Genomic DNA, 19919 nt, shown 5'->3' with positions numbered 1-19919 from the left:
ACACAAGGTGCACATAGACTTAACTTAATTATTTTCACAGTCCATTTAAAATTTCGGACAAAGTTTGTTCTTTGCGTCACTGTCGCCTTAAAAATCATATCTTGAGTTTCAAAGCTCGAAAATCAGATTTGTCATTTTTCCCTGAAATTAGACTCATATGTCTATCTACATAATTTTTTATAGAATTTTTGGTGGTCCAATTAGTACAGTTTATTAGTTAAAGTCTCCCCTGTTACAGGGATCATCTACACTGACCTTCGCGCATTGCGACTTGGATATCTCCCTGTACAAGGATTCAATACTGATGCCGTTTGTTTCTATAGAAACTAGACTCAAAGAGGAATCTATACATATATATCATGACTCTAATTATCTCTTTTTAATTTATAATGAATTTCCAAAGTCGGAACAGGGGATCCAGAAACCGTTCTGGCCCTGTTTCACGAGAACTTTAATATCTCTTAACATATAATTCATATGACAGTTTCGTTTCTTCCATATGAAAGTAGATTCATCAAGGTTCATTTACATAATTTATTCACTATTTAATTCCATTCCTACAATTTTTAGTGATTTTTCAAATCCACACCACTGCTGCTGTCAGCATCTATTTTCAAGGTAAACTTTACCTATTTCGTGGTTTCCATGGACCAACTAGAGTTTTGTCATACATGGGTCCACATATAATCATATTTAGCCATTCCAATGGCTGATCATTTGCCCTACACTTCCATTCCAGTCCGTAATCACATCATGAAACCATACATATATACATAAACACAAATGGTCTAATGCCATACTCCACTTTTACGAGCCATTTTCGCATGGCTGTACACACATACATCACAAAACGTACTTAAAAAAAAACAGCAAAGGGTAGTCCTATACATGCCATATCCAGAGTTCAACTAAAAGAGTACCAAAAGGGCTTTGATAGTGTGGATGACTTCAACTTCGATGATCCCGAATTCGATAGCTAACGAGCAAAATCTATAAAACAGAGAACCAAAGCAACGGGGGTAAGCATTTTAATGCTTAGTAAGTCTCAAGTAATGAAATCAACTTTGACTAAAGTATTACATTCACATAGCTAAATGGATCACTTTAGTAATACACATTCTCATAATCATACTTACTTCACACTTCATCAACATATACACACACAAGGTATCAACCTATCTAAGAGCCGAAAGTTCGTTAGTCGATTGAACGAATACTATTTCAAACGAATCAAGTTTTCCGATGCACATGCAAACATACCTTATCGTTTGGGTTTTTCAAGCGTATTAATTGAATTTATTGCAGCACAAAACGTTCACCCTCAAACCAAGTTTCTTCAAAATTTAGCCGGATATAACCACAAGCACAATTGCCTTCGGGTCTTAACCCGGGTATAGCAACTCGCACAAATGCCTTCGGGTCTTAGCCCGGATATAACAACTCGCACAAATGCCTTCGGGTCTTAGCCCAGATATAACAACTCGCACAAATGCCTTCGGGTCTTAGCCCGGATATAACAACTCACACAAATGCCTTCGGGTCTTAACCCGGATATAGCAACTCGCACAAATGCCTTCGGGTCTTAACCCGGATATAATCACTAGCATAAATGCCTTCGGGGCTTAGCCCGGGTATCATTCAATTGCTCACGCACACATATATCAAAAATCACGACACGTCCATATTTCATTTTCGTTACTAAGGCTCAAACACAAAACATTGATCAAACCTTTCCAATTTCGGCTCAATAGCCACACACAAATAGCATGATTTCAATTGACTTTACAACGTAGTCCCTACACACATTCGGCTATCCGCCATAATATGACAAATCATTTCAATATAATACAAGTAGGATCATTACTCGAAGACTTACCTCGAATGTGGTCGAGCGATTTCGACGGCTATTCGATCACTTTTTCCTTCCCCTTATCCAAATGTGGTCCTCTAAGCTCTTGAGCTAATTCACACAAATTTAACTTATTAAAGTCTCATTATGCTAGCTTATGGCCGAATATGACAAGGAGTTTAAAAGGTCATATGGCCACCCTTTAGCTCAAATACACAATGGTCATGCACATTTTAATCACATCAAGCAATTCAATACAATTCATTCGAACATCAAAGAGAAGCTCAAGGTACTTAGCCCATATATACATTAGACATAGAGTCACATGGGTGCGAAATCACGAATCGAATTCAACATACTAGTTAATATTTCCTTTAGCGAATTTTCTAAGTCAAGCTAAAGCCATCAATAGGCTACCTATAGCCGAGCATACACATCAACTTACGTACTCATTCATGTGGTAGAACATACATGTCTATGTTGAGGTCGATTGCAACTCTTGATGCATTCTACAAGTATGGTCACTTGTATCGACTAAACACCATTTTGTTTCAAGTTCAAAACTAGGCTAATAAACACATATACACTAGTAAATCAAACACTAACATTTGTACCTCACCTTACTACCATTTCTCATTCAAATAACATGAACAACGACCATAGTTTTCTTTTACTTCCTACCATGGCCGAATGCCATACAACACCATACCATGCATCATTACAAGCTTTACTTTTAGCATGCAAATGACATCCACAAATCCACCTTAGCCGAACATTATCTCCATGACATAGTGAAGATTTGAACCATGGGCTAGTTAGAACTCAAGCTAACTACTAAAACATGCTTGAATCTCATGGCACAACATCAACTTACCTTAATAGTGACCTAGGATAGCCGAATGCTTCCCTCCCTTCTTCCCTTTTTTCTTCAATTTTTTAGCCAAAGATGTTCAAAGATGAACACTTTTTTTTTGTTTTCTTTCTTACCTTCACGGCAATGGGGAGGGGGGAGAAGCCATCACACACATTTTTTTTTCCATACTCCTTATTTTATTTATCCAACATAAACCACTTACAAAACATGTTTCATGACATGTTTTGCCCATCCCCTTGTCATGGCTGGCCACTAGTTCTTAAATGGGAAATTTGACATGCAAACCCTCATTTTTGCATGCATGATCAACTAGTCATCACACATTTCCCCATCATACTTTCAAAGTTTACTACTAGGTCCTTTCTAGTGAAATTCACATTTATAACTCTAAATCAAAACATCAAAATGTCACACATGAGTTAACACATTATAGGCATCAAAATAAATTTTAAATTATTTTTATGCCTCAGTTTTGTGGTCCCGAAACCACATTCCGACTAGGGTCGTTTTAAGGCTGTCACATAACATACCATCCGCAATTGCCATTGTCGTCTCTACCAATTGAACTTGGTTCTTTGAACATATTTTTAGCATTGTAGTTTTACAATAGATTAGTGGAACGTTTCTTCTTCTTCTTCTTCTTTTTTCCAAAACAAATTATGTTAATGAGCTACTAGTTGAAGAAAATATGGATAAATGCGACCCAACCAAGACACCCATGAGCAACATGAATAATTTTCACACTAATGATGGGGCAACCCCAACTAATGCAACTCATTATCGTCATCCAATTACTAAACTACAATATGTATCTTTTGCACGACCTAACATCAATTTCTCTATGGACAAACTTTCGCAATACATGTGTGCACCCTTTGGATTGCATTGGAAAGCAACAAAACGGGTATTTAGGTACCTTCAAGGTACCTATCACTATGGCTTTCAGCTTATCAAGAGAAATGATCTAGTATGTATGCATATTCCAATGTTGATTAGGCTAGAGACAATGATGATCATAGCTCAACCCTAGGCTATATTCTATTCTCTAGATTTAACTCAGTTGCTCAATCCTCTAAGAAGCATAATATTGTCAGCTGATATTCCATTGAAGCAAAATATTATAATGTTATAAATGTTATAACTTAAGGTACTTAAGTAAAAAAAATTATGACTAAAACTTCCCTTACCAATGCAAAAATCTCCCACAATCTATTATGATAATGTTGGTGTCACTTATGTGAGAATCCCACTATTCACAACAGAATGGAACATATTTTTATGGACTCACTTCGTTTGCAATCTAGTCTTATGCAAGTAGCTTGATGTTATTCACGTTCATGTTGTGGATTAGCTAGCATATACATTTATCAAACTACTACGAAAAATAACATTTGACCTCCATTTAATCAAGTTAACATTGTTATATTACTGATATTGGGAGGCAGATTGTCATATAATGAGTATTAGTTTGCTTGGCCTCTTATTTAACTTCTATTTGTTGTTTGTTATTTTTGGTGTTGATTTGTTTTTATTTGAATTATTTTCCTCCATCATACAAGAGTATAAAAGTAATTAGTTTTTTATCATTTATTTATGTTTCAAAACATATTGGTGAATGAATAAATATCATCAACATTTTATTTCTTATCCATACATTTATAAATTCAACATATCAAATACAGATGATTGGATGGGTATTTGAAACAATATTTATTTTAGGCTTATTTCAAACTATCTAAATTGAAGTATACATGTTAAATCACTTTCAATCATCACTTCCAGTTCACAAACATTTTAATCTTACAAAACCTCCACACCTAAAAGTAAATGAATTGAACATGTCACTTGGTACTCGTTGATTTAGCTAAGTTTATGACCTCTTCAATAAATCATATGTAAAAAAAAACATATAGTTCTCACACCTAACAAACTAAATGCATGCTTTTTGTGTCAGTGTAATAGTAAAAGGAACTATATATATGATCGCATACGAGGCCTAACTATTGACTGTGCCCCATCAACGAATACGGTTGTTCCTGTCATATAGCATGAACCATCACTGATTAGATAGATGACAGTTGAAGCCAAATCATTTTTAACATCCAACCATCTTTGCAATGGAGCTGCTGCTTTCACCAACTTCTCTGCTCTGACCTTTCCAACTGACTTAGGAAATTCATCTTCTAAGTGTAAACCACGAGCAATTGCATTAACCCTAATATTGTGTTTTCCAATCTCCAAAGCAGATACCTAATAATAGTAATAAAAAATTGTTAATAGTCTATAATGTTGGTAGGTAACAATATTATATTATCTAGAAAAGTCAAGAAATTAGAGTTAAAAATTATAATTATTTGTGATTAGTTGTGTTGTTAAGACATTTTTTTTTTTGCTTGTAAAGTTATTTTACAAAAAGATAATTTTCAAGTAAATTTATCTTTTGAAACAACACAACTCTTTTAAAAGACATCTCATTAAAAGATACACCTATTGGATATCTATATAAAAGACTTCTCTATTAGTTATTTCAATTATTGTGATTGGAGTGTTGAGAGTTTTGTTGTATTGTATCTTGAAGGCATATTAAAACTTTAAGAAAAGTGTTACATTCCCCGAAGCTTCTTGTTTCAATTTCTTATTTGTTATTCTAAGAATCTTAAGGCTCTAACACCTATTTCATATGAAACAAGAATTATTTTATGCTTACAAAGTGCAATATATTAAAATCGCACATTAAACGATTTTCAAAGATTGCATTTGAAACTATAAAAATTAATGACTAAAAAGATTAAATAAATGCTTACCATTGATGAACAAGTTCATAATTTTTCATCAAGTAAGTCGAATAAATTTTTAACTTCTTATATATATGTTTTTATTAGTACTTTATGATTTTTACATGTATATTATATGGTAACAACTAAATGTTGTTGATAAACAAATTTTCTAAATCCATTTAATATCATTACTCTAAGATTTTATTATTATCAAAAGTTTCAAGACACAAACTTTATTATAATTATCTTTTGAAAGCTTGTGACTAATTTTCAAATGAGAAGAATGAGTATCACAAGAAACATAAAAAAATATGAACTTTTATGTCAAATGTGCATGATATAGTAAAAATATAGTCTGGATGAATCTCCAAAGAAAGAACTTTATGTTGATTTAAAAATATAATGGTGCATGTTGTCATTGTGAAAATAAGTTATTATAGAATGACTAATGCTTCATTTAAAGAAGGAAGATGTACATATGACAATAAATAAAACTTATTGCAAAAGCTATCAAATAAATTATAAGGTATAGTGAATAAGTTAGTTGTTGCAATTCTATTAGTAAGATAACATATGTTAAAAATGATTTCAACTAAGATAAGAAGGACATGTAGCTTACACACAATTCCTTTACTATTGAAACAAAACTTTATTTTATAGTTCACTTGATAAATTATGTTTTCATGTATTGTTTGAGGTAAGACAATATTATTTTTTAAAGTTAGTGTTAGAATTAAGTGACCAGAATCCTTATTTAAAAAAAATACAGTGGTAAAATAAAATAAAAGTAAAATCCATATAGAACTACACTTCTTTTATTTTATTTTAGAATAAGGTTTTTTAAACCTTATTAAACTCTATTTATTTAATATTGATTACAATAAGGTGTTTCAATCTTACTACACTCCTATTAGAATATGGTTTTACAAGCCTATAAATAGACATAGCCTACTCCTCTTGTATTCATTTGAATTTGACATAGTGATTTTGCTTCTCCTCTGCCCGTAATTTTTTCCCAAAAGGGTTTCCACGTAAAAATTTGTGTGTTCTTTATTTTTATTTCTCTTTTCTTTGAGATATATTATCATTATTGACATTCTATTTTTCTAAATTGGTATCTGAGCTTCCGGGTTGTTCATCTCGATCATGGTAATGGTGTCTTTGAAGTATGAAATTCCGCTGTTGGATCGCAACGCCAGATTTGTATTGTGGCAGATTAAGATACAAGCAGTTCTTATGCAGATGGAACTAGAGGATGCCCTGCTAGACATAGAAAAGATGCCTTTGACATTAACGGATGAAGAGAAGAAGTGTAAGGATCGAAAAACGTTAACACAATTACATCTACATTTGTCTAACAAAATTTTGCAAGATGCAATGAAGGAGAAGACCGCTGCTGCATTATGGAAGATGCTAAAACAGATATATATGTCGAAAACTATAACCAGCAAGTTGCATATGAAGCAGCGTCTTTATGCTCATCATTTGGAAGAAGGTGCGTCTATACATGAACACTTAACAGTGTTTAAAAAGTTTTCTCAAACTTGGAGGCCATGGAGGTTCAGTATGATAAGGAAGATTTAGGGTTAATTCTACTTTATTCGTTGCACCCCTCTTAGTCAACCTTTAGAGATTTTCTATGGCTGCGAGTCTCTCACAGTTTATGAGGTTTATGATTATTTAACCTCGTATGATAAGATGAAGTATATTGTGGTTAAACCCGACTCTCAGGGAGAGGGTCCTATTATTCGTAGGAGACAAGATAGAAATGCTAATTATGATCATGGAAGGACATAGGAACGGAATCCTCGCGGTAAATCCAAGGGTAGATCGAAGTCTTCAAACAAAGGTAAAACTTGTAATTTCTGTAAGAAGAAAAGGCACATTAAATCTGAGTGCTATAAGCTACAAAACAAGATCAAAAGAGAGCCTACGAATCAAAAGGGAAAATAACCAAAAAATTTTGGTAAAGCTGATGTTGTAGAAGACTACAGCGATGGTGAACTTCTAGTCGCTTCTGTCAACAATTCTAAAGTGAGCGAGGAATGGATCCTTGATTCGGGCTGCATCTTCCACATGAGTCCCAATCAAGATTGGTTTATGACTTATGAAATAGTGTCTGAAGGAGTTGTTTTGATGGGAAATAATGCTTTGTGTAAAATTGCAAGTGTTGGAACGATTAAAGTTAAGATGTTTGACAAAGTTGTCAAAACACTTAATGACATGCGACATGTTCTAGAATTGAAGAGAAATTTAATTTCGTTGAGTACTCTTGATTCAAAAGGGTACAAATACATAGCTAAAAGTGGGGTTTTGAAGATTTCCAAAGGTTCCCCCGTTGTGATGAAAGGGCAGAAAAAGACTGCCAAGTTATATATTTTGCAAGGTTCAACTGTTACTGGTGATGCAGTTGTCGCTTCCTCTTCTTTGTCAGATGATGATATTACTAAAATTTGGCATATGCACCTAGGGCATATAAGTGAGAATGACATGACAGAATTGAGCAAAAGAGGACTTCTTGACGGGCAAGGAATTTGCAAACTAAAGTTCTGTGAGCACTGCGTTTATGGGAAGCAAAAGAGAGTTCGATTCACCAGAGGAAACAATAACATGAAGGGAACATTGGAGTATATTCATTTTGATATGTAGGGGTCAGCCAGAGTGCCTTCGAAAGGTAGAGCTAATTATATGCTAACTTTTATTGATGATTTTTCCAGAAATGTTTAGGCGTTCTTCCTGAAGCAGAAAAGCGATGTGTTTTCTACATTTAAGTCTTGGAAAACTATGATTGAAAAGCAAACGGGAAAACAAATAAAACAACTCCGCACAAACAATGGCTTAGAGCTCTGTTCTGATGAGTTTAATGAACTATGCAATTCAAAAGGGATCGTGAGACATTTAACAATTCGTCATACTCCACAACAAAATGGCATTGCAGAACGAATGAGCAAAACGATTATGGAGAAAGTTTGATGTATGTTGTTGAATGATAACATACCAAAGTTGTTTTGGGCCGAAGCAGCTTTACTGCATGTTTTTTAATCAATCAATCTCCATCCGTTGCCATTGAGAAAAAAACTCCATAAGAGGTATGGTCTGGTAATCCTGCTGACTATTCTGATTTAAAAATCTTTGGGTGTCCTACGTATGCTCATGTTGATAATGAAAAATTGGAACTAGGATCCATTAAATGTGTTTTTCTTGGTTATAAAGCTGGTGTAAAAGGGTATAAGCTATAGTGTCCTGAAAATAAAAAAGTTGTAATTAGCAGAGATGTTGTTGTTGATGAAACTGCTATAGTACCTAACTTATCTCTTAAAGACTCTTCCAATAAAGAAAATCAAAAATAGGTGGAGTATCAGATTAATCCAGAATCTACAACAGAGTTGACTCCTCAAGCCAGTACAAAAATTCAGAATAGAGTTGTTTCTTAACCACAATACTCTATCGCCAAAAAATATAACTAGAAGAGAAATTAAACCTCCAAATAAGTATGCTAAGGCTGATCTAGTTGCTTAGCTTCAAATTTGGCTAAAGATATAGATGCAAACCAAGAGCCATCTAATTATTCTAAGGCGGTTAGATATGAAGACTCAAAAAAGTAGATGTTTGCTATGCAAGAGGAAATGAAATCACTCTACAAAAATAGAACATAGGATCTTGTGAAACTTCCTAAAGGTAAAAAGGTTGTTCGTTGTAAATGGGTGTTTAAAAAGAAAGAATGAACTCCAAAAATTAAAGAACCCGGATATAAAGTAAGGTTTGCTGCAAAGGGTTACAGCTAAATTCCAGAAGTGGACTTCACAGATGTGTTCTCCCTAGTTGTAAAGCATAGTTCGATTCGAGCTTTGCTTGGTATTGGCCATGCATGATTTGGAGCTTGAGCAATTAGATGTAAAAATTGTATTTTTGCATGGAGAACTTGAGGAGGATATTTACATGCAACAACCAGAGGGTTTTACAGTCTCAGAAAAAGAGGACTATGTTTGCTTGCTGAAAAAGTCCTTTTACGATTTGAAACAGTCACCAAGACAGTGGTATAAGAGGTTTGTTTCCTTTATGACTTCTCACGATTTCAAAAGAAGTAGCTTTGACAGTTGTGTTTACTTTAAGAAAAATAGTAATGGTTCTTTTGTGTATCTACTCCTTTATGTTGATGACATGTTAATAGCAGCGAAAGATAAAGGAGAGATAAGAAAGGTTAAAGCCCAACTATGTGAAGAATTTAAGATGAAAAATTTGGGACCAGCAAAGAAGATACTTGGTATGGAGATTCTCAGAGATAGAAAAGCAAGTAAATTGTACCTAAGTTAGAAGGGGTACATTGAGAAAGTCCTTTGCAGGTTCAATATGCAAAGTGCTAAGCCTATTATTACTCCTTTAGTTGCCCATTTCAAACTTTAATCGGCTTTGTCTCCACAATCAGATGATGAGATTGAGTACATGTCACATGTTCTATACTCTAGTGTAATGGGATCTCTCATGTATGCTACGGTTTGTTCACGTCTAGATTTATCATATGCAGTCAGTGCAGTTAGTAGATACATGACGAATCCCGTTAAAGAACATTGGAAAGCAGTTTAATAGATTTTAAAATACTTACGAGGTACTATTGATGTTTGCTTTCAATTTGGAAGAACTAGAGATGGAGTCATTGGGTATGTTGATGTTGATTTTGCTAGAGACCTGGATAGAAGAAGATCTCTTACAAGCTATGTCTTTACAATCGGAGGTTGTGCAATCAGTTGGAAAGCCACTTTGCAAACTACAGTCACTTTGTCTACCACTGAAGCTAAGTACATGGCAATTATTGAGACTTATAAAGAAGTTATTTGGTTGAAGGGACTCTTTAGTGAACTCAATGAAGACCTTCAAGTCAGTACAGTATTTTGTGATAGTCGGAGTGTCATCTTCCTTACAAAAGATCAAATGTTTCATGAGAGAACAAAACATATTGATGTTCGGTATCATTTTGTTCGTGATATTATTGCTCGTGGCGATATTGTTGTGAGCAAAATTAGTACTCATGAAAATCCTGCAGATATGATGACTAAGTCACTTTCTATAACCAAGTTTGAGCATTGCTAGACTTGGTTGATGTTCATTGTTGAAGTTAAACCCTTAAGGGGTTTCATGGAAGAAGTGGAGAACTTGTTCATTGAGAGTTCGCGATAAAGAACTTGTTCATTGAGAGTTCGCGATGAAGAACTTGTTCATTGAGAATTCGTGTCAAGGTGGAGATTGTTAGAATTAAGTGACCCGAATCCTTATTTAAATAAAATACAGTAGTAAAATAAAATAAAAGTAAAATCAATATAGAACTACACTTCTTTTATTTTAGTGTAGAATAAGGTTTTTTAAACCTTATTAAACTCCATCTATTTGATATTTATTAGAATAAGGTGTTTCAATCTTACTACACTTCTATTAGATTATGATTTTACAAGCCTATAAATAGACATAGTCTACTCCTCTACTCCTCTTGTATTCATTCGAATTCGACATAGTGAATTTTTTTCTCCTCTGTCCGTGATGTTTCGTGATGTTTTCCTGAAAGGATTTCCACGTAAACATCTGTGTCTTTATTTTTATTTCTCTTTTCTTTATGATATATTGTCATTACCGACATTCTATTTTCACAGCTAGGTTATTTGAAAATGAACTATGAATGTGTGATGACTTAGTTGTTTGTATGGAATAACCTAAAAGATTATTCTAAGACAAATTATGGATTATTAAGTTCTTGAATGAATTTTTTAAGTTCGTAAGTAACTAAATCATATTTGATAAAGTGATCTTGGATAATGATATTTATATGGTAGGTTGCATAAATGTGTCTAAAATAGATTTAAAGGCATTGTTTTGTATTATGTTTTGTAAAGCATAATAATGTTATGGAGTAGACATTTTGTTATTCAAAAATTCAAGATATTACTAATTGTGTTAATAACATTTCATTAAGGTCTTAATGAATAGATGGAGGTTTTATGGTAAAGCGATAATAAAGATGTACCAAATAATGGAGAAAATGAATGAATGAGAAAATTGATGTGTATATATATAATAGTTTGAGGATATCAAACATTTTTAATTAAAGAAAGTAAATTTTAGCATATGGTGGGGTGTTGGTTTTTAAGAAGTAATTGAAGACATCACCATAGTGCAATAAGTTTTGATATAATTTTTCTTTGTTAACTTATTAAATACTGCCATATAACTTGATAAGTTTAACTCTATTTATTAAAGAAAAGACATTAAATTAACTTTTAATCTTAAAAGACAAATGATTGACATCTTTTTTATCCAACTTCAAATTGGATTAAAGTTATGAAAATAGATTAGTTGCAATTTATTTTGATGAGAATTAGAGTTTGTGGTCATAATCGACCCCAATTATTTTCTAGAAAAAATTATTAAAAACATATTGTAAAATAGAAATTTGTATGTGTTAACCTATGAATTGATTATATTAGTGATTCGAACTCTAATCTAAGATAACAATAATTTTATTTAAGCGAGACTACAATTAAGATGAGTTTCAACCCTATTATTAGATATGTTTAATGAATAAAAAATTATTGCTATGTCTCTTTGTGCACTAGTAAAGTTCATTTTAAAACAAGTTTAATGGAAATTAGTGCAATCCATTATGTATAAAGGATTGTATTAAATACTCTTAATTAAGTTCATTCTCTATTGTGTAAAAGTGAACAAGCTCTAACAAGCATATAAACAAATATTATTTGTGGTATTTTTTTTACTTCTAATACTAGGAGTTGCAATTCAATCTTCATAGGCTAACAACTTCGTTAGAATTCTGAAACAGATTTCCTAATTGATAGTTCAAATCAAGAGATATTATCTTGTATGCATAACTGAGATATAAGTTACCAACATTTTAAACTAACAAGGGATTGTTAGTAGTTTATAATGTTAATAAAACTAAAAAGTCAAGAAATTAGAGCCGAAAATTATCATTAAACTTTTAAAAAATTTAAAAATTTTACTAGATCCTCCAAAACTTAATCTTAAAATCCGCCGCTGCTCAAAACCATCATATTTTACTAACCCTGGTTTCAATTTCTTATTTATTTTCTCCAACAATAATGCTTTAACCCAAAATCTTTAACTACAACAAAAAAGAAACTAGGCTGAATTTTGAATGTAGCTAACTGTTATAGCAGATTGTGGCAGATGAGTTAAGAGCCTAAAGACTAAAAGGAAAGCTCAGGAGTTCATTTACTTACTCTAACTAACTGCTGCACTCCTGCCAAACATGAACCATATGCTGCAGCTCCTTGATAAAGTCCTCTTTCAGCACCAAGTATGGTGGTCATGAATACGACGGAACCACCCGATTTACGATCCCGCATTCGCCTCCCAACAGCTTTTAACAGATACCATGGAGCCATAAAATTTACTTTTACGATTTTTCTGAACTCTCCTTCAGCTAATTGCAGATGGTCTTGCATCTTCCCTGGAATATATGAACACAGCAATGGAAGGAGTGGCAGTGAAAGATATAATTAGCTATTTGATGCAAAACATCAAGGATTAATTGCTTAACTTTCCTTGTGAATCACCATCAAAATTTCTCAATCTTTACATGTTTCTACTTGTTCTTCACGTTATGGAGCTGATAAGAACTCAAACATAATGTAACCATTTGAACAGAAAACTTGAGTAAATTAAGGCAACAATTTGGATCCCTTTTACTTCTAGTGAGGCCTGACTTCAACGTGATTTTGCTCCCCAACATAAGTGCACATTTTCCTTCTATTCCTAACCTCACGTCTATCCTTTATTTTGTTTTATTTAGCAGTTCAACCTTCTATTTCAGCTACTTAAATAGTTTTTTTACTTATAATATTTATCATTAACTCATTTATTTCAAATGATATTCAATATTTTTTATTCTTTGTGCACACGTAAACAACTATATTTATAAATATAATAAAAATATAAATCAATTTATATAATAAATCACATATATGAAATATAAATTTTAGTTTAATATCTTTAATAGTAATTCTACTTTTTACTATAATTGATCTTATCTCCATCATTACAATTGAATTCAAAACGTATCTTATCCATTATTTTTAATTTCATCGATACAACTACTATAATAATTAATTTCGATATTTTTAATCATATAAAGACCAATATTTCCATCCAAATCAACCTTAAAAGGCAAAATTTTCAAATGAAAACTTAGTTTTTACTGATAATTTAAAAAGAGAAAAGAAAGAAAAACACCCATGTTTAGGTGAAGGGTGTTTTATATTTCTTCCCCACTATTTATAAACTTATAGAATGCAAACTATAAATAGTAATTCAGTTATTGTCGTACTCACCTAAATTTAAAAAATCTATTTTAATTATTAATGTTATTAAAATTAGATATTTTATTTATTTGTTCCTTAAATTACTAACAAAATATTAGCATAATAATTAATTTAATTCTACAAAGTTTATAATTTTAAAAATTCAATAAAATCAACCCCAACTTTATACATTCATCAATTTAGTCTTGATTATTAATAAATTAAAATTAAAAGTTAAAAAACTTTAAAAGTAAAAAATATATATTAAAATTTTATTTTATATAAAGTTACATACAAATTATAAATAAAGAAATACCATTTTACTTTTTGAACACAAAATTTATTTATTAAAATACTGATTTTATAAATAAATTATTTTCTTTAAAACCCATAAACAAGACTTAAACCGATTCAAACTTTCCTTTCTTAGTTTTATTTTAAAATAATAATTTATTTACTATACATCTAGCCTTGTTCCTCAGATTTTGCCAAATTTGTCGAGCACTGGGTATCGCCTTCACCCACAACCACCTACACCAATAACCATTACTCCAAACTTCTCAATTTCCACATCCTCTATCGTCGTGCCATTGAACTAGGAACCAATTGTGGAGCTACCAGCATAGCCTTCCCACCTACTAGATCTCTAGGACCTCATCCTCACCTATATATCCAATCATGCATGCCCTTCATTACAACCTCAAACGCAATAAACTCATTCTAGGCAATAGCCTAAAAACACAAATTCTTACCTTTTTCGACCTTAGGCAGTAAGTTTTAACCCAACATGAACATAGTGGTCGTTAATATTAAAAGAAGAGAAAAGTTGAATCTGCTTAAGTCTTCTTCATAAGTTTTTCTCTTAAATTATTTTATATATAAAATTATCATTTTAATAAATAAATTCATGTTAAAAATGAGAAAAATAGATATTCATTTATCTATAAATGTTTTATTAGTTTTATAAAATCTTATGTATTTTTATCGAAAAAAATTTTAAATAATTTTTATTTTTAAATTTATTTAAATTTTCTTTTGAATTTTTAAGAATCAAGACTAAATTGACATAATGTAAAAAGTTGATTAAATTTGTTGAAAGTTTTTAGAATTAGTAAAAATTGATAAAATCTATAAACATTGGAAGTCTAAATTTGTTATTATGTCAATAAAAAAGGTTGTGCCAACATTTCATTAGTGATTTAATAGAAGTTGCCAAAATATTAAATTTCAAAAACATTATTGAGTAAAACACAAAATTTTAAATTTGAATGACCAAAACAAAAACATACTAATAGTTGAATGACTATTTATATAATTTATCTAAATAATATTACCCATGACTAAACCCATTTATGTACAAAATCCCAGTTATCCTAAGAATCTCATATTACCCAAAATTTTTAAGGGTAGACTACACTAGTAGCCACCACCAAATTATTAGTAGCTTTTTTTTGGTAACTCAATTATGAAAATTTACAAAATAGTCACTCAGCTATTTAATTTTATCTTTTTTAGTCACCAACTGGCTAACTATAACAACTTTTAGAAGTGGCATAATAGCAACTTTAACCCTCAACATTTATAAATTATGTCAATATAATCTTGATTCTAAAAAATTAACCCTCAATATTTATACATTGTGTAATTTAATCTCTCTTTTTTTCTTTGTAACATTAAGGGTCAATTTTAAAAGAATAAGAAAAGATGAAAATTATTATTTCAAATTTTTAGTGTTTTCATTTTTTTGTATCTTTTCAATCAAATTTAGCTAATAATATTTTTGACTTTTTAGGTGAAAGATCACACAGAAAAGCAAAACTGTAAAAAAAAAAAAAAAAAAAGACCAAATAAGACAATGTGTTAATGTTGAGGGTTAAATTTTTTTAGAATCAAGACTAAATTGATATAATGTATAAATGTCGATGGTTAAATCTTCTATCATGTTAATTTTAAAAGCTGTCATTGTTAGCCAACTAGTGACCAAAAAAGATAAAATTGAATAATTGGGTGACCATTTTTGTAACTTTTCATAGTTGGTGACTAAAAAAGAAATTTACTAAATGTTTCATAGTTGGTGACCAAAAAAGAAATTTATTAATAATTGGGTGACTAATAGTGTTGTTTACCCAATTTTTATACAATTTTTTTTTCTGTTAAAGTATCATAGCGAGTCCTATACTATACTTTGATTTACATTTTGACCCTTACTAAAAAAATAAATTGATCATTATATGTTATATGAATGACCAAAACAGTCTCTCTATTAAAATTACGTCGTTAAATACACTTTATATTAAAACATAATAATAAATTTCATTGTGATATTTACACATTTATTCATTTTAATTAGCACTACTCTTCTATTTTTAGCAAATTGACTATCTACCTTTTATTGTTTACTTACTCTATTTTGTCTTATATTGTACAAAAACAAAATTCTAAAAACCATAAAAAATTAAAAAGCATAAATAAAAACATAATTTCAAAATTATAAAAATTCTAAATTTAAAAATTAAAACATAAAAATAAAAATTCTAAAATTTTAAAAGAGTACATGCTTTTTTTTATTTTTATAAAATATTCTACTTTTAGAAAAATTAGAAATGCAAAAAAAAACAATTTCTTTTAAAAAATAAAACATTTAAAACTTAAACATAAATTATTATGCGTGACATAAATAAAATTAATAGACACAATTTAACAGATGAACTATTTCGCTCCTTCATTTAAGGTATAATGATCATTTTGCATAATTTTTGGTAAAGAGGCTAAAATGAAATTTAAAGTATAATATAATTTTACCGTGGTGGTTCATTGTTGAAAAATCAAAGCGTCTTGGCTTAATATCTAATCCCATCCCATCTGAAAAATGAGGATAATATTAAGGGCAGAAGTTCCAAACTGCCCCAAAATATGAACATTTTATATGCCACGTCAACATCAATTGGAAAAAATATCAGCAGAGATGATATTCATAGCAAATCCAGAGAGAAATAGATACCCACCTTCGTAAGCATGACAATTGACAAGAGCATCCAAGTGTCCAAAAGCTCTCCATGCTTTATCCACTGCATCATTAAAAGCTCCTTCTCTTTCATCTTCCATGTCCAAACCAACCACCGCTACTGGCTCTGGGACCACCACTTTCATAATTGAATCCATTATTTTCTGTTTGGCACTCCTCAAAGAGCACTCATTCCCCATTAATACCAACCTAATCACATGCCCACAACATCATATTCCTATATGTTAAAAAACTTTTGCTCCATTTCATGAACAATCAACACCAACTTATACCTAATCACTTGGATATTGGATTGAATCAAGAAACAACAGTAAATTAAGAAATGGAAAATGTTCTATTTTGATCATAAATGAAAGAACCCCAAGTATATGCAAAACATCAACTCATCTAAAATAGGAAACTTATAACCTGCAACCACGTTTGGCTAAATGCAAAGCAATGTTCACTGAAATTTCATCTCCATCTGAAGTGATCAACACGTTCTTTGCTAGATCCTCCATTCTCAATACACAACTGCTGATCACCCAGAAAACATCAAGAAACAGCAAAATCAAACACAACCCAGAAGGTAAATCCAAAGCTGCAAAACAACAAAAAAGGTTCGTTACCTATATATATATATATATAATGCTGCTGATGAAATGAATCAAGGTAGTGGGTTGGAGAGATTTTTGAAGGTAGCCTAGATGATTGTGCTTTTATAGGATAAAAAGATGGTTTTTAATTGGTGTTTATTGGTAACTGGTAGCAAAAATGAAAACAAAAACCTGCCAGGCACAAACGAAAGGTCTATTCCTTTGCGCTTCCGTTAATGCCTTGTTATCTCCTTTAGATAACTTTCCTGAAAACAGTGTTTTTTCTTGTTTTTGAAAAAGACAAAAATATAAAGAGTTTTTTTATTTTTGTCAATATTTTATAAATTTTAAGATAAATTTATTTGTTTTAGTAAATAATGAAGAATTTTAAAATTTAAAGCTATTCCAAATTCAGCTGCTTTTAAATTTTCTTAAAATTTTACATCTTTAATTTACCTTCTCTCACTATAAAATACAAAATATAAAATTTTATTTTAATTTATATTGTTATATTTTATATTATTAATAAATATTGATTTATTTTATAAATATAATATAATCATATGAAGGAGAATAGAAATAACAAAATTTGAATATGTATCATTTAAGTTTTGATAAAAACTCTGTAACAATTATTACGAATAAATTTGGGCTATTTTAGATCCCATTAATTTTCTTTATAATTATAACAATTATTACGAATAAATTTGGGCTATTTTAGATCCCATTAATTTTCTTTATAATTATTTTTATTTCATGAAATTCCCAATAGCCTATAATTATTCGTACAAAATAAATGCACATAGTAGCATAAAAATAATAGAATACGTGATTAGACTATTGATATTAATTCTCGATTCAACTACAACAAAATAAAAAGTTTAGAAAGTTCATAAAAATATAAAAAGCAAAAAATAACTATAAACAAAAAAAGAAGAAGTAAATAATCATTTTATAATTTATATAATAATATTAAAACTAATTTCTCAAATGATTTTATTTTGAAAACAAAAGAAAACCTTATAATTAACTGCTAAAATGGGGCACCGACCTAAAAAGTCACGGAAGAAGATTTGATTTGATTCTATTAATAATAAAATAAATAAATCCCGTGTTATAATATAATATCTCCGATTCCTAGAGAATTAATCAATTAATATTTTTTATCATATTAATTAACAAATATAAAAAATTCTACAACTAACTCTGCTTATTATTTAGAGTTAATTACACTATACTATACGTCTCTAAACTATTATCTTAATTTTAAATTGATTTTAAATTTTAAAATTATTTTAATTTTATCATTAATTTTCGATATTATATCAATAAAATCTTTGTTACTAAAACCATTTAACTTAACTATTATGTGAATAATTTTTAGATACATGCCAACATGGATCATGTTAGGTAAAAAAAAGTTAAATCTGAGTTATATATATATATATATATATATATATATATATATATATAGAAATAGAACGAACTACTTTAAATTAATACGAACCTATAATTCATTTGAATTTGTAGGAATGTACCTGCAATTATCAAAACTGAAGAAAGTAATGAGTTCTCATAATTCATTGTTAACTAAGAGATTTTTTTTTCCAAACATAGTAAAACTGATTAGAAAATGTTAGGACTCAATTCAAAGAATTAAAAATTTTTTATTGAAAAAAAAAAAAGAGAGGAACAAGTTTCTCAATAAAGTTACAAATACAAAATATTCTTCAATCTTCATTGTGAAAAGGACAATAAAACTTAATAGGGAAAAAAGAACAAAACTCATTGATGTGTGTTAAAATAAAAAGGTGTCGTATGGGAGAAAAATAATGGGATGTCAATAAAACGATGCATTTTATTTTAGTCTTTTATAACTACCGAACTATCAGAATCATGTTATAAAGATAGGGCAATTGTATTGGTTTTTCCATCTAAGTTATTCCAAATTCTCTTTTCTCTCTCACTCTTCTTTTCTTCTCCTTCTCCTTTTTCTTTTCTTTATTCTATTCTACTTTCTTTCTCAAGATTCTATTAATTCAATAGAAGCTACATTAATTAGGTATCAGAGCCTTTTTCAATGGTTGGGAGGACGATGTGACCACCCAAATGCAAAAAGATGTGAGTCAGTTGCAATAGGAACTTGAAAAGAAACTTGATGTAAGAATGTATAATTTAAGAGATGAAATCAAGAATGAGATACACGCAGAGGTTAAAACTAAGATCAATGATCTATTTGAGCAGTATTAAGAAAGGCTAGAACTTGTTAAGGTTGTTATAGAGGCTAATAAAGTGTCCAAAGGTAAAGGGAAGAGTATTCTTGGGGCTCCCCCTAGGTTCCCTCCTAATGATAGTGAGCCATAGTTGGTTGTTGTGGAAGATGCAAGTTCTAATCCTAGTAAGATAATTTTTGGTGAATCTGTTAATAAAGCATATAAGTTGAAGTGACCGAAGTCTGATTTAGAGGATGGTGGTTAAAAATGAAGCAATAC

General features: G+C 30.5%; 1 protein-coding gene across 5 annotated transcripts; it reads right to left on the bottom strand.

Annotated features, from left to right (window-relative positions):
• Window positions 1–4420: 4420 nt before the first annotated feature.
• LOC108460733 (uncharacterized) lies at window positions 4421–17747 on the bottom strand. 5 transcript variants are annotated; one of them, XM_053027079.1, is made up of 6 exons: window positions 17620–17747; window positions 17261–17432; window positions 16833–17041; window positions 16630–16689; window positions 12748–12977; window positions 4421–4973 (listed from the first exon to the last, which is right to left on the bottom strand). In XM_053027079.1, exons 2-6 carry the CDS (start codon window positions 17350–17352, stop codon window positions 4695–4697), a joined length of 870 nt encoding a protein of 289 aa, XP_052883039.1. In that variant the 5' UTR covers window positions 17353–17432; window positions 17620–17747; the 3' UTR covers window positions 4421–4694. The 5 variants fall into 5 exon arrangements, with proteins under 5 accessions (XP_052883039.1, XP_052883038.1, XP_052883040.1 ...); XM_053027078.1 differs by having other exon boundaries at window positions 17261–17368; window positions 17461–17706; XM_053027080.1 differs by having other exon boundaries at window positions 17261–17367; window positions 17465–17706.
• Between the last annotated feature and the right edge of the window lie 2172 nt (window positions 17748–19919).

Source organism: Gossypium arboreum, chromosome 4 (assembly GCF_025698485.1).
Source record: "Gossypium arboreum isolate Shixiya-1 chromosome 4, ASM2569848v2, whole genome shotgun sequence".
Lineage (NCBI taxonomy): Eukaryota > Viridiplantae > Streptophyta > Magnoliopsida > Malvales > Malvaceae > Gossypium > Gossypium arboreum.
This window is presented reverse-complemented; position numbering and strand designations above follow the sequence as displayed.